Source organism: Aspergillus ambiguus, assembly GCF_047715705.1.
Source record: "Aspergillus ambiguus strain CBS 117.58 unplaced genomic scaffold BDV59scaffold_51, whole genome shotgun sequence".
Lineage (NCBI taxonomy): Eukaryota > Fungi > Ascomycota > Eurotiomycetes > Eurotiales > Aspergillaceae > Aspergillus > Aspergillus ambiguus.
Window position 1 is genome coordinate 100,939 of NW_027395564.1, and position 13,988 is coordinate 114,926.

At 56.1% G+C, this 13,988-nt stretch overlaps 4 protein-coding genes across 4 annotated transcripts; 3 read left to right on the top strand and 1 right to left on the bottom strand.

Moving 5' to 3' along the window:
• The first annotated feature begins 780 nt into the window (after positions 1-780).
• BDV59DRAFT_135584 (P-loop containing nucleoside triphosphate hydrolase protein) lies at positions 781-3,427 on the top strand. The gene has a single exon (XM_073687054.1). The coding sequence runs from the start codon at positions 883-885 to the stop codon at positions 3,151-3,153; it is 2,271 nt and encodes a 756-aa protein (XP_073543512.1). The 5' UTR covers positions 781-882; the 3' UTR covers positions 3,154-3,427.
• Positions 3,428-6,124: 2,697 nt separating this feature from the next.
• BDV59DRAFT_205868 (transient receptor potential ion channel family protein) lies at positions 6,125-8,335 on the top strand (the record flags this gene model as incomplete). Its single annotated transcript, XM_073694717.1, has 2 exons — positions 6,125-6,482; positions 6,540-8,335. The coding sequence occupies 2 exons, from the start codon at positions 6,125-6,127 to the stop codon at positions 8,333-8,335; spliced, it is 2,154 nt and encodes a 717-aa protein (XP_073543513.1).
• A 236-nt stretch (positions 8,336-8,571) lies between these two features.
• On the top strand, positions 8,572-9,595 carry BDV59DRAFT_188009 (coiled-coil-helix-coiled-coil-helix domain-containing protein). The gene is made up of 4 exons (XM_073691332.1): positions 8,572-8,672; positions 8,866-9,093; positions 9,166-9,298; positions 9,372-9,595. Exons 1-4 carry the CDS (start codon positions 8,653-8,655, stop codon positions 9,468-9,470), a joined length of 480 nt encoding a protein of 159 aa, XP_073543514.1. The 5' UTR covers positions 8,572-8,652; the 3' UTR covers positions 9,471-9,595.
• Positions 9,596-9,782: 187 nt separating this feature from the next.
• Positions 9,783-13,495, bottom strand: BDV59DRAFT_196241 (putative GABA permease; the record flags this gene model as incomplete). Its single annotated transcript, XM_073692687.1, has 5 exons — positions 9,783-10,755; positions 10,865-10,937; positions 10,992-11,128; positions 11,873-13,339; positions 13,401-13,495. The coding sequence occupies 5 exons, from the start codon at positions 13,493-13,495 to the stop codon at positions 9,783-9,785; spliced, it is 2,745 nt and encodes a 914-aa protein (XP_073543515.1).
• Positions 13,496-13,988: the final 493 nt, after the last annotated feature.

Genomic DNA, 13,988 nt, shown 5'->3' on the forward strand with positions numbered 1-13,988 from the left:
CTCGAAGAAATGCGCTTCCATTAATCCCCTCAACACGGAGGTATGGCCGTCTCTATCAGCTGTACATTATCTGAAAGACCAGTCACAATGAGTACGCGATGTCACGACTAGCGCCAATCGACTGCGCCTCACGAGGACTATGTCGAAACAGATATCTCCATGGCCAGCGCTTGAGGCAGAAACAGCCCAGTCTTGGTTTAGCCTCGCATGCGTCTCGAGCGGAGGCGACATAAGCCTAGTCAGGCGACCCGTGCCGGCTATATCTCGTAACTGACCCTGTCTCTTTCTTGCGGGAACAATGCATCTTCATCTAACAACACCCTCGAAACTCTCATAAACACTTCGTCTCTACACTTGAACTATCGTATCTGTCCGAAGTATGCATAGACTATAATGAACTGGACATCGTCCCCTGCCCTGTGTCTTCTGACGCAACGCAATCATGGAAGCCCTCGCAGCGGTAGGTCTTGCAGCGAACATCCTCCAATTTCTGGAGTATACCGGTAAACTTGTCCGCAATTCAGCGGAACTATATCGTTCAAAGAATGGTGTTCTCGTCGAGTATGCCGATATTGAGCATGTCACGGCTGATCTGGCACGCCTCAACGCAAATCTGCAAGATAAGCGAGACACGTACGATGAGGACCTCCGCAAACTCTGCGAGTCCTGCGACCACATCGCAGTGGATCTGCTGGCGTCGCTGGAGAAGCTGAAACTGAAAGGGAAGCGACAGCGGTGGCAAACTGTTTATACCGCTCTGCGAGGCTCCTTGGCTAGGAATAAAATCAAGGAATTGGAGGAGCGACTGTCGCGATATACACTTCGCTGGTCAGGGAAAAGGTGGCTGGTTCACATTTCGAACTGATCGAACGGCTCAATGCCATGGAGAAGAACATCGTCGGTGTATTATATGATGATGATAATGTCCAGGCTCCTCCCTCCCCAAAGACTTACTGGTGTGTTCCCCTGATGAGAAATCCTCGGTTTGTTGGTCGCGACCAACAGCTTCAGGAGCTCGAGACAATGCTATTCAAGGATGATTACTTCCAAAAGGCTGCAATATTCGGCCTCGGGGGCGCAGGCAAAACCCAGATTGCTCTAGAATTGGCCTTTCGGACAAGGTCCTGCCGCCCTGATTGCTCTGCTTTCTGGGTGGTTGCCTCAAGTGCTGAGGCAATGCTGCAATCATTTCTTAGCATCGCAAGCCGTTTGAAATTGCCTGGATCAGATGACCCTGATGCAGATATTGTGTCTCTCGTACAACGTTTCTTAAGTGATGAATATACCGGCCGCTGGCTTCTGGTTTTGGACGGCATGGACGAGATAGATTTTGGGCAACGCCGGAGAAAACCTGAGTCCACGGTGGGCATGCACAGCCTACCCCAATGCGCAAATGGGTCTATCCTGATGACAACTCGTAATCGAAAGATTGCTGTCGACTTTGCTCGGAAGAATGTGTTAGACGTTCCCCATGACGATGAAGCGACTGGTCTGGAGATCCTAAGGGGATCTTTAAGCACCCAAGCAATGGCGGGGTATGATGAATCGACAGTTATGCAGCTGCTCCAGCGTCTCACTTTTCTCCCGCTGGCGGTTGTGCAAGCCGCGACATACATGGACAAGAATGATATCTCCCCCACTGAGTATCTGACCCTCTGGGATAATGCGGAGGATACAACAATCGAGCTGCTGAGCGAGGATTTCGACGACGACTGGAGGTACAGGGAAATAAAGAACCCTGTCGCTGCGACATGGCTCATATCTTTTGAGCAAATCAGATCCACTGACCCGTTAGCCGCTGATTACCTATCTTTCATACCGTGTCTAGATCCGGCGATGGTGCCTCAGTCCCTGCTACCGGCGCCAAGCAAGAAGAGGATGCTCGATGCAATTGGGACCCTGGTCGCATACTCATTTGTCACGAAACGTCCAGAAGGCGGCTTCCTGGACGTTCATCGGCTGGTGCATCTAGCGATGAGAGATTGGAACGGTAACCAGGGTACTTTGCTTTACTGGACCCAAGAAGTAATGAACCAACTTATCGAAAAATTTGTATTTGAAATTCCTGATCGACCAACTTGGAGGGCACATCTTCATCACTTCCAGTTCGTCCTGGCCACGAACCCGGCGGATTCCACGGCTATGCAAAGGTGTCTGCTGATGAAAAGATACGGAAGCTATCTTCTCGTGGACGGGAGACCTGCTGAAGCTGAACAGCTTCTCCGTGGAGCGCTAGATATCGGAAAGCAGGTCTTTGGCGACGAGGACGTGGTGCCTTACGCAGTTCAGACAATCACAGCACAGGCAATCTGGGCCCAGGGCAGATACGAGGAGGCGACCGCGATGAATATTTCTTCGTTGAAAGCACAAGGGAAGGCCCTTGGGAAAGAACATTCCATAACTTTGGCAACCATGGACAGCAAAGGAGGAGTACTCTCTGGGAAAGGTAACTTACCGAAAGCAGAGATGTTGTATCGGCACATCCTTGATATTCAATCCAAAATCATCGGGCCAAATGATCTCAGACAGCTGGTTACCATGAACAATTTGGCAATGACGTTCCAATATCAGGGCAAACTCGAAGAGGCAGAAGCTCTTCTCCGCAAGGGAGTGGAACTTGAAAAAATAGTATTTGGATTGGATCGTGTGCATGTCTTTACGTTGGCTCATAATCTTGGTGATAACCTTGCAAGTCAGAAAAAGTATGAGGAGGCCATTCGTTTGCACCACGAGACACTTGAGGCAAGCAGACTAGAGCTTGGCGAAGACCACCTGTGCGTCCTACAAATCATTTCCAACTTAGCTACAGTGTTTTGTTGGCAAGGTGAGTTTGAAATGGCCGAAAAATACTATAACGAATTCCAGGAGAAGGGAAGGGAGACATTGGGCGATAATCACTCATTGTTAATCCTAAGCTTGAGTAATCTTGCAAACTTGAGACGTCTACAAGGACGACTCAAGGAGGCCGAAGATATTCATCGAGCCGCCATATCAAAAGCGAAATCAGCATTGGGAGATGAACATAAAGATACGTTGATATGCATAACAAACTTCGCAAATATGCTACTCGAGCAAAACAGATACATGGAAGCGAGAGATATGTTGCAAGCGGCGTTCAATGCACTGACGTTTTCGCAAAGAGCCAAACCATAATAGATATCATCAACACAGTAACTCGGTTCGGAATCTTCTCTGTGCCTGACGAGGCAGCTGAATCTAGGGAGAGTCCAGGACAGGAGGAAGACCACGATGCTGTTCTCGGTGTCTCTGAAGACCTTCTTTTGAGATTCGGGGATGTTGCTCGAAGGGCGGCAAATACGCTCGTACAGACATATATTCAATGTACTCAAAGCCCTGAAGAGGTGGCGACTTTGCAGAATATTATCATTCGAGCAACCAAACGGGTGTTTGGGGAGCAGCATCCGAAGACGCTAACCAGCATGGTCCAGCTTTCGGAAATACTCCTCCAAGGGAAATTAGACGAAACTGAGTATTTGCAACGCCATATTCTTGAGACCGCTGAGAGAACAGTAACAGATGGGCACGACATAAAGATGGTAATCCTCTGCAGGTTGACTGGTACACTCCAGCTTCGTGGTAAGTTGGACGAGGCAGAGGAAATGCACCGTCGATCTCTAGTTCTGATCGATTTGTTCAGCCCAGCAGACAGCCTCACCCTTGACTGCCAGTACAATCAAGCAGAGTTGTTCAAGGCGCAGGGAAGGCTGGAAGAAGCAGCGAATTTGCATCAGGAGGTGCTCATGAAAAGGAGGGAGCTTCTGGGAGAGGGCCATGTCACCACAATTCTGAGTCTTGGTGCCCTTGTGAGAGTCCGTGCTTCCCAGGACAAAAATGAGGAAGCAGAATTGCTACAGAGGGATCTGCTCCGGGCGACTGAAAGGACGCTCGGAAAGGATAATATAGTGGCTGTGGCAGCCGTTTCCTTCTTGAGTTTGCTATTATTTCGCCAAAATAAACTCGAAGACTGTGAACCAGTAGCCCGAGAGGCTTTAGAGTTACATGGCCGTGTATATGGGCCAGAACATCCATTGACTGCGTCGATGGCGGGTGCTTTGGGGCGCATTTTGCAGTCCCGAGAGAAGTTCGAGGAGAGTAAGGAAATGCTCCTGCGAGCACTAACCGTGTATGAGAAGGTCGGCGGCGAGTCCCACCCTGATACCGCGCAGGTTCTTGATGACCTTGCTGTCTTGGCTTTTATGCAGGCACAGTATGAGGATGCAGAAGCTATTTGTCGCCGTATCCTTGCAATCTACGTTAACACCCTAGGAAAGGATCGTCCAGAGACGTTAAGAACTATGACCATGCTTGTAAACTCCCTAATCTGTCAGTACAAGCTGGAGGAAGCAGAGGCAATACACCGCCAGGTACTCAAATGTAGAACCAGTCTGTTTGGCGAAAACCACAGAGAGACACTGACGAGCGCCAATAACCTGGCGGCTGTATTGAAGTCGACAGGTCGACATGATGAAGCAGTAACCTTGTACAAAACAGTCCTCGAGAAAGCAGCCCCAACACTTGAAGGTGATTCTTTGCTCCTAACGAGCGTTTTGGCCGAGCTGGGTGAATTGTTGGAATCACGAAGGTCTGACGATGAGGCCATAAGCATCCTCCGCCACAGTCTGAAAGTGGGGGAAGTTGCATTGGGGGAGGACCATGCAAGTGTGATAACAACCTGCCTACAGCTAGCCGAAATCCTCCGCGAACGAGGAGATTATAGCGAGGCTGAGCAAGCGATTCTTCGAGCCATAAAGGCTCAGGAACATAATCTTGGAGGTGGCCACCCAGATACGTTAACGAGTCGCAACAGGCTGGCTGTTATACTGGGTTCCCGGGGAGATTACGAGAAAATGGAATCATTGTGCCGAGAAGTATTGGAAACTGCAGAGAAGGCTTTAGGGAATAATCATGCTTGCACAGTGCTGACGCTTCATAACTTGGGTGTGGCCCTTCAACGACAAGGAGAATTTAATATTGCCGAAGGATTCTACCGACGGTCTATTGCAGGGGCATGGAAGCTGCCCATCATAGCTCCCTTCTCCATACACGTATCATTACAGGAGTTGATTCATATCCTCGATGGTCGGAAGGAGTACGATGAGGCAAATCAGCTGCGGCTGCAGCTCCTAGAAAGCCAGGAGCAAGTCTTAGGCGACACACATGAGGTCACATTGAGAACTCTTGTTATAGCCGCAGGGGCTTTCATGGATCAAAGAATGCATCTTGAGGCTGAGGCTATGTACCGAAAATGGCTGGTGAAGAAGCAGGCCCATCGCCTTCTCCCATCGTTTGGGTCTAGGACTGCCGGGCTAGATGATGATCAATCGTCCAGAGAATCTTCGCCGGATGAGCTTCATGAAGTACTCCGCCATGGACAGTCATTGGCAGAAGCTGTCCGCCTCCAAGGACGGTATTTGCAGTCCGAGAAGATGCATCGCGAGCTGCTCCTCGAACATCAAAAGGCGTTCGGAGAGGAGGATCCCAGAACATTGGGAGTCATGAGAAGTCTTGCTCTTTCACTATCCAGCGGGGGCCGAGGGCAAGACGCTCTAGAAGTGAACAATCAGTCCCTCCGGGGCAGTCGTCAGGTGTCTGGAGATGATAGTTTCAATATTCTACTGTGCTTCCAGATTCACGGTGAGATCCTCAGTGTCCATGGCCGGCATGAAGAGGCCGAGTCGCTCTATCGACATGTTCAGGACAAGAGCAAGGAGATTCATGGCGAGGGTCATATTTTGACTCGAATGGCAACCGAAGGGCTTGTCAAGAACTTGCCAATGCATCAGCGGTGGGCGCAGAAATGGAAGATGGAGTAGGAGAGTTGTATACTTCTTGTATACTTGTGTTTGTGCTATCCATGCATCTTCACTCTCGGTGTACTATATATATCCTAGGGGGCTTATAGTGCCGCCTTCTGTGAAACCTCGTCTGTTTTCCCTTCTCATCCTCTTTTCTGCTCTCTCGTTTCCTGCCTTGGATGTCTCACTGGCAAACGAAAAGGAGCCATACAGCCAGACATCTTGATATCTTCGACGAGCCCTCCGGAGTCCCAGCACAACCACCCAACACACTCGTTCAGACTCCCAGACACACCAGAAACCAGAATATGCGATTAGCGCTCTCTCTATTCATCGCACTCTGGCCTCTCGTGCGGGCTGTGCGGCTGATCGAGTCCAAGGCGCTCAGTCTCTGTTCTAGCACGGCTGGGATCACCTCCACCCACTTCAGTGTCGTCTTCACCCCGCAGAACCAATCCATCGCGCTGAGATTTGATGGCAACTCCACGCTGTCCGGCCGTGTGACTGCCGAGTTGGTCCTCACCGTATATGGTTACACAGCGCTGCGGCGGGTCCTCGACCCCTGTGACATGGGGCTGGAGGGACTCTGTCCGCTGCATGCTGGTCCCTTTCCCATGATGACCACCAACATCAAGCTGCCTGAATCCGTAGTGAACCAAATTCCAGGTGCTTGTTCCGCTCGTGCAGAAGTCATGGTCCATGCCTAACCACAGAATTTCTTAGGCATCGCATATACCGTTCCTGATCTCGACGCCTCCGTCCGTGTATACATCAACTCCACAGAGACCGGAAACAGCCTCAGCTGCATCCAGGCTGCCCTATCAAATGGAAAGACCGTTTACCAGCCCGGTGTCGGCTGGACTACCGCTGTCATCTCGGGGCTGGGAGTGGCCGTCTCATCAGTGACGTCCGGTATGGGACACTCCAAGACAGCCACGCACATCGCTACAAATGTGCTGGCACTCTTCGGCTTCATGCAGTCGCAGGCGATGTTCGGGATGACCTCCGTGCATATGCCACCCATTGTGCAGTCATGGACGCAGAACTTCCAATGGAGCATGGGCATTATCCGCATCGGCTTCCTCCAGACCCTTTGCACGTGGTACCAGCGGGCGACTGGCGGCGTGCCGTCGACCGTCCTAGCGGATCTTCCCCATACATCAATTCACGTCCTCAAGAGGGGACTATCGTCGAAAGGTGTAGATTTGTTGAAAAGAGCCCGCGACCCCAGTGGCACACACAGCCCTACTGTTGTCCGCGGCGTCCAACGAGTCGGGTTCCGTGCGAATATCGAGCCCACCAACATCTTCCTCACAGGGCTGAGTTTCTTTATCGCTTTCGTCATCATCGTCATGCTGTTGGTAGCACTCTGTAAGACGATCGTGTCCTTTCTCATAAAATCAGGCAAGATCCCACTGGACCGCTGCCGGGACGTGGACTGGTCGGAAACGGCAAAGGGCATTCTCTTCCGGCTCATCTTCATCGGTTTCCCGCAGATGTGCGTCCTGTGTCTGTGGGAGTTCACGCAGAACGACTCGCCGGCCGAGATGCTCCTCGCAGCGGTCATGTTCATGTGTTGCTTGGTGGCGGTCGGGTTCGCCACGCTGCAGGTTATCACGCACGCGCGACAGTCGGCGACAGCACACAACACCCCGGCTTATCTCCTATACTCGGACGCGGGGTGCCTAGCAAAATGGGGCATCCTCTACACGCAGTACAGAGCAACAGCCTACCTCTTCATTGTGCCGGCGCTGGCGCACACCCTCGTCAAGGCCCTCTTCGTCAGTCTGAGCCAGCCGGCACCGGTCGTGCAGACGGTCGCCATGCTGATCATCGAGGCGACGATGCTGATGGCGGCCGGTATCGTGCGGCCGTGGATGAACCGCAAGACGAACGTGTGCTGCATTGCCATCGCCGTCGTCAACATGCTCAACGCCATCTTCCTGCTCATCTTCTCGGCCGTCTTCGACCAGCCGCCCATCATCACCGGCGTCATGGGCGTGGTCTTCTTCGTCTACAACGCCGCCACCACCCTCCTCCTGCTCATCATGCTCCTCGTGGCGTCCGCCTACGCCCTGGCCTCCAAGAACCCGGACACGCGCTACCAGCCCATGCGCGACGACCGGGGCTCCTTCCTCCGCTCGCACAGCAACATCCAGCTGACCACCGAGCTGGACGCCCTCGGCGCCACTGCCCGGGGTGACATCGACATCAAGGTGGCCTCCGACCACCCCGTCGCCCACCTGGAAACCCGCCCAGACGACACCTTGTCCACCCGGAGCGAGCCACCGCACGAGCACCACCACCCGCCCCGTCCGCCGCCGGACGAGACCCTCCCACCACTCCCCTCGCTGTCGGATCTCTCAGTGCCGCTGTTCCCCAGCGAGGCGGCGCGACGGTCGCCGTCCATCCTCCGCGGTGACAGCCCGGCGACGGTCAACTCGCGCACGGCGCTGGCGGCGGACGCGCGGCGACAGAACAGCCCGAACCCGTGGCACCGGGGGGCGGGCTACGAGTGACGGGGAGGACGGATAACGAGAAAACGAGATTTCATGTAGCATCTAGCGAATCAATTGCATACTCGGCTGTAGCATGACTCGAGCATTCGCGAGCGTAGCGTAGGGGAAAGTATATATGTGATGCCTCAGGCCGCAACGCCGGTCGCAATGACTAATCCACGGACCAATCAGGCACGCCCAAAAACCAGCTTCGGGACCTCCTGCGAACCTCATTCGACTTCACGGTCTTCTCCGCGCCATCATCCATCAACCCTCCCACGCCTCCAACCACCTACCCTCTCTCTGCCGCTCTCCCTGTCCGTCGAACACCCACCACCATGTCGCGCCGGGAGCCTCAGTACGTGCCCAATTGATCCCCCGTTGAACAATGGCTGGGGTTCGCTCGCCAGCCGTCCGTCCGCCCTACGGGTCCGCGGGAAGAAATCAATCCAGGACCGGTCGGCCGCAGAGGACCGACCCCATGCGGCGTTCGGCGTGCGGCGGCGCAATGACCGGCACCAGACATCGGACAGCAGCTGACGAAGGCCCAGGTTCAACCAGCAGGTCCTCGTGGACACCACGCCCATGCCGGCGGACATCCCCCAGGTGACCGAGATTGGAGCAACCTCGGCCCCGCTGACCAGCGCGGCGTACTTCATCGGCGACCGCTGCAAGGCGTTCAACGACGATTTCATGAAGTGCAAGGCCGAGTCGAACGGCCGCGGCGAGTTCGACTGTCTCAAGGAGGGGAGAAAGGTGACGCGGTGTGCGGCGTCTGTGTATGTGCCCGGCTGCATGTGTATGAAAGGGGGGGAGGGAGAGGGGAAAGAAGACGGCTGACAAACGTGCAGCATCAAGGATATCAACGCCAACTGCCTGAAACAATTCACCGCCCACTGGGAGTGCCTCGAGAACAACAACCACCACCTGTGGGAGTGCCGGAAGCAGGAGATGGAACTGAACAACTGCGTGTTTGAGAAGCTGGTGCGTGCCCCGCCGCCCGCGCTCGTCCGTTCCCCCCCCGTTTGGATACATGCTCACTCACCACTCATTGCAGGGCCTCAAGAAGACCATCCCCGGTGCCCCCGAGAACCAGACGCCCGTGCATCTGCGCCCCAAGCAGACCTTCGCGCAGTACCCGGGCCCGCAATGGTAGAGAGGGGGACCGCCGCCCTCTCCCCGAAAAATGTGTGCGCTCGCTTGGGCTTTGTTTTGTGGTTTCTGTCCGGTTTGTACGTGTATATACATTAGCATGGAATATCAATGTCCTTTTGTCCCCGACGATCAAGCGGAGTTCTGCCCTAAAACACCGAGTAGATACAAGTAGATTAGAGAGATACGACTATGACTACTCTATGACCATCTACCCAACACCGACAGCAAGATGCATGCGAGAGACAAAGGAAAGGGACAAAATATATACGAAGAAAGCCAAAAAAAAAAAAAAAAAAGCGCCCCGGCCACATCCTCACGGGAAAATGTACACCTTAGGGACCCGTCGAAGGCCCTTCAGCTTCGTCAGTCGAGTCTTCACCTCGGCCCATCCTACCTTCAGCTTCTCCTCCAGCCGGCGGTCGCCGCGCACCCGCATCCAGATCAGCAGCATGCTCAGCACCGCCAGGTCCCAGATGATCTGTCGGAAGGTCACCCACACGAGCCACTTCAGCCACGCCCACAGACTCGACCGCCGCCGGTGCGCCAGCGCGCGCGTCTCCATCTGCTCCCGCACCGCGGCAATCTCAGCCGTCATCTTGGTCAAGGCCTGCTCGACCCGGCGGCGCCACCGCCGACTGTCCACGTCCGAATGCGGGTGCGACGTCGACGACGGCGGCGGGTGCGGAGGCGGAGGCGGATGTCGGGTCGGGTCGCGCGAGACGTCGTCCGCGTCTGGGTCGCCGTCGAGCTCGCTATCGTACCGCTGGTGGGCGTCGTCGTCATCATCATCCTCATCGTCGTAAATGGTGTCCTGGGCCTCGGCGTACTCCTCATCCTCCTCGTCCTCCTCTAATTCGTCTTCCTCGAGCGGCTCGTCGTCGTCCTCCCCCAGCTCCGACCGGTGGCGCTGGTACATCTCGTCGGGTTGGCTGACGGGGCTGAGGACGCGCAGACGCGAGTCGCCGCGGCCCGCTCCGGCGCCGGCGGCGACGGCCACCATGTGCTCGTAGTCGGCGGTGGAGGAGCGGGCCAGACGGCCGCCGATGCTGGCGTAGGGGTATTGCTGCTGGGGCAGGGCGGGAACGGCGACGGGCCGCAGCGGACTGGAGCTGGACGAGGAGGCGGTGTTGGATTTGATCTGGTCCCAGACGAATTCGAGCTCGGCGACCAGCTCGCGGGCCTCCGGGGTTTGCGACGCGTAGCGGTGCATGGTCTCGATGAGGGTGGAGATGTAGCGGCGTTTGGCCTCGGTGCGGGAGAGTCCGCTCTGCGCGTACCATGCGTCCCTGCGAGGTGGGAGTGTTAGTGGGTTGGTAAGGCTGGAGCTGGAGCTGGAGCTCCCCGCCCCCCGGGGGGGGGGGGGGGGGGGGGGGTTCGTGGGGAGGTAGTTATTACCATTTCTCGCACTCCGCGTACACATCAGCCGTATTCCCGACCGGTCGGTCCATCACCCCCTCCACATCCCCCTCTGTCGACGATGTCAGCGGGCGAGATCGTGATTGTTAGATTGCAACGGACATACCCATGCTCTGCTTGTACAGGCCATAGAGTTTGAGGCGCTCCGAGGCCGGAGGTCGGGCGGTGCCGGTGCGCGGGATGCGTTTGACGGTGTTGAGGGCGTGGACGAAGACTCGGTCTGCGAGAGATGAGCATGAGCAGCTGGAAGGCAGCATTCGGGACAGAAGGCGAGCGTACCCACAGAGTCCGACATGGCGCGTGCTTCATCCGAGGGGGACGGGGACCCTCATCGATGTCTCTCCAACCGGCCGATCGAGGAGGAATGGAAGTAACGAGCGAGCATCCAAGGGATGATGGTGGAATACAGTCTGGGAAGAGGATGATTCTGGTGTGATTTGGAGGCTGCGGTGAGGTAGAAAGGGGGAGAGGGAGAGACGGCGGGATGTCGGAGCTTCCCCAGATGCGGTCCTTGGATGGATTGAACGGGGACGAGGAGACTGAATGCGACAGTCTCAGACGGTTGGGAGGGGATATCGGCTCGGTAGTTGTAATTGCAGAGGATGGGGGGGAGACAGGCTGGGGAGAGAGAGAGAGAGAGACAGAGAGAGAGAGGATGTGGTGAGGTGGAGGGAGAGAAGATGAACCGCGGCTCTCGGAGTCTCCTGAGGTTCCTGCAGCACCCCGTGATCCCCATGTGCTTGACCGTGTTGATTCTATCGATTCGATCTTGGATGCGATGTATCTGTTAGATTCGGTTTATTTACATTATTTACACTTATGTCATCTGGATGTCATTCCTAATACCCGATCACTCAGTATAGGTTCCCGTATGATAACATCCAGTACCTACGGTAGGGGTCACATATCAATATCAATGTCAATATCAAATATCCCGGAAGGATCAAGCACGCCGTATAAACAACATCATCCTATCATACTCATAACCCCCCCTTCTTCACCTCCACCTCCTCCCCCGTCTCGGGATCCCCCACGGCCTTTCCCGTCACCACCCCGGTCAGATCCACCTCGTCGCTCGACACCGGTGGGCCCGTGAAATGCTTCCGCGCATAGATCACATACCACGTCACACTGATCGCCGCGAAGCCCGCAAACACCACGCTGGCGTAGTTCATCGACGCCGCCGTGACCGGCAGCGACACCGGCATGCAGAACAGCGCCACGGCGAGGGCGATCCAGCACACCGTCAAGATGTTGATCGCGTAGCCGAAGCGGCCGAGCGAGAAGGTCGACTCGCGCACCGCGCGCCGCCCGCGGAGCACGTTGATCAGAATCGGCACGCCATACGACGTGCTCAGGCAGATCGTGGCGACGCCCGTGAACGAGTTGAAGGCGGCCGTCGACCCGAAGTAGATCAGCCCGAGCAGGCAGTCGACCACCGTCGACAGCAGCACCGCCCACACGGGCACGTCCAGGCGCGCGTTGACGCGCCGCCACAGGCGGAAGCCCGGGATGGCGCCATCGCGGGCGAAAGCGTACGTGCAGCGGCTGGCGGCCGTCAGGGCGCCGATGCCGGCGAACATCAGGATGCCCAGAATCAGGAAGAGGAGACCGAAGCCGCCGCCGGCGGACCCGGTGGCCGTCTTGAAGATGAGCCCGACGGGCTGGCCGCTTGCCACGTTCAGCAGCGTCTTCACGTTGGGCAGCACGAACAGGATCGGGATCAGATACACCACGCCCGTCACGCCCGCCGCCACCACCGACAGCACGATCGCCTTGGGCACCTCGCGGTGCGGGTTCTGCACCTCCTCGCACATCGCCGCCACCATGCCGTAGCCGGTCAGCGTGTACGCCGCCTGGAGGAGGCCGACGAAGAAGGCCCATCCGGCGGGCCAGCCGCTCTGGGAGGCGTCGTAGTGGCCGAAGACGAAGGCGGCGTCGCGGCGCTCGTCCGCCATGGTCAGGAGGGTGACGAGGATGATGATAACGCTGGCGGCCGTCCAGTAGATGCAGACCTTGTTGATCAGGTCCAGCCATTTGGAGCAGAAGATGTTGACGGCGGCGCAGAAGAGGATGACCGCCCAGAACATGAGGATGGTCTGCCAGGCGTTGGCGACAAAGTCCTCGTTCCACAGCGAGATGGCGCTCAGGATCAATTGGCCGCCGGAGAAGGTGATACTCAGCGTGACGGTCCAATTGCCCACGAGCGTCAGCCAGCCGTCGATGAAAGACATCATCGGGGCCCATTCCTTGGTGGAGAGCATGGCGCTCCAGTAGTAGACGCCTCCGGCGGTAGGATAAACGGCGCAGATCTCGGCGAGGGAGGCAGCGATCGCGGTGGAGATCAAGGTGACGAGGACCCAGCCCCAGATGATGCTGACGGACTGGCCATCGGTCAGGGTGATGTAGAGCGTGGTACTGAGACCGAAGGGGGCGGCCATGATGGCGAAGGAGCTGAGCCGTCAGTTCGATCCGACGCATGGGGATTGAGGACGGAGACGCGGAGGATACATACAGACCGAGAATACTGAGCATGCTCAGATTCCGAGGGAGCTCACTCTTGTAGCCCATGCGGGCCAAGGCCGCGTCGGCGTTGGCGTCGGACTGCATGATGGTTAAGGGTCGTGGACAAAGCACATTCCGAGGGAGAATCCTAGGAGTATATATGAACGAGCAGGAGGAAGGGTACGAGAGGGAGGGTGAACGAGGAGAGAAGTAGAAGAGGAGAAGAAGAAGAAGAAGAAGAAGAAGAGGGAAAGGAAGAAGAGGGGATTGATGCCTGGGACATCCTATCACGAGGCATCGCGAACCCTACTTCCCCCTTGAGAATAACCTCATCCTCTCTGCACGAGGAGGATCCCTCCCCGCATGATAACCGTCACCGGCATTATTCATCGGCGGTCTCGGAGCGCGCTGATAACCTAGTCTCCTCTCCCCTCCTTATCTAATGCCTCGCTCTATCAGAGCGGGAATGCTCCACGATCTCCACCCAAGTGGGCTGTGACTCGTCGTCCCGTTTTCTCCAGATTCGTACCGCTCGCCACGAACCGCGGACATGCGGGGTGGTCTGAATCTCAACCCAAGCTTGGTCTGCAGACGGACA

Bases quoted from the DNA above. Each gene is read 5' to 3' on its own strand.
- BDV59DRAFT_135584 (XM_073687054.1), top strand. From the start codon at position 883: ATGGAGAAGAACATCGTCGGTGTATTATATGATGATGATAATGTCCAG.
- BDV59DRAFT_188009 (XM_073691332.1), top strand. From the start codon at position 8,653: ATGTCGCGCCGGGAGCCTCA. The intron at 9,094-9,165 runs GTATGTGCCCGG...ACAAACGTGCAG, and splicing joins ACGCGGTGTGCGGCGTCTGT to CATCAAGGATATCAACGCCA. The intron at 9,299-9,371 runs GTGCGTGCCCCG...CACTCATTGCAG, and splicing joins ACTGCGTGTTTGAGAAGCTG to GGCCTCAAGAAGACCATCCC.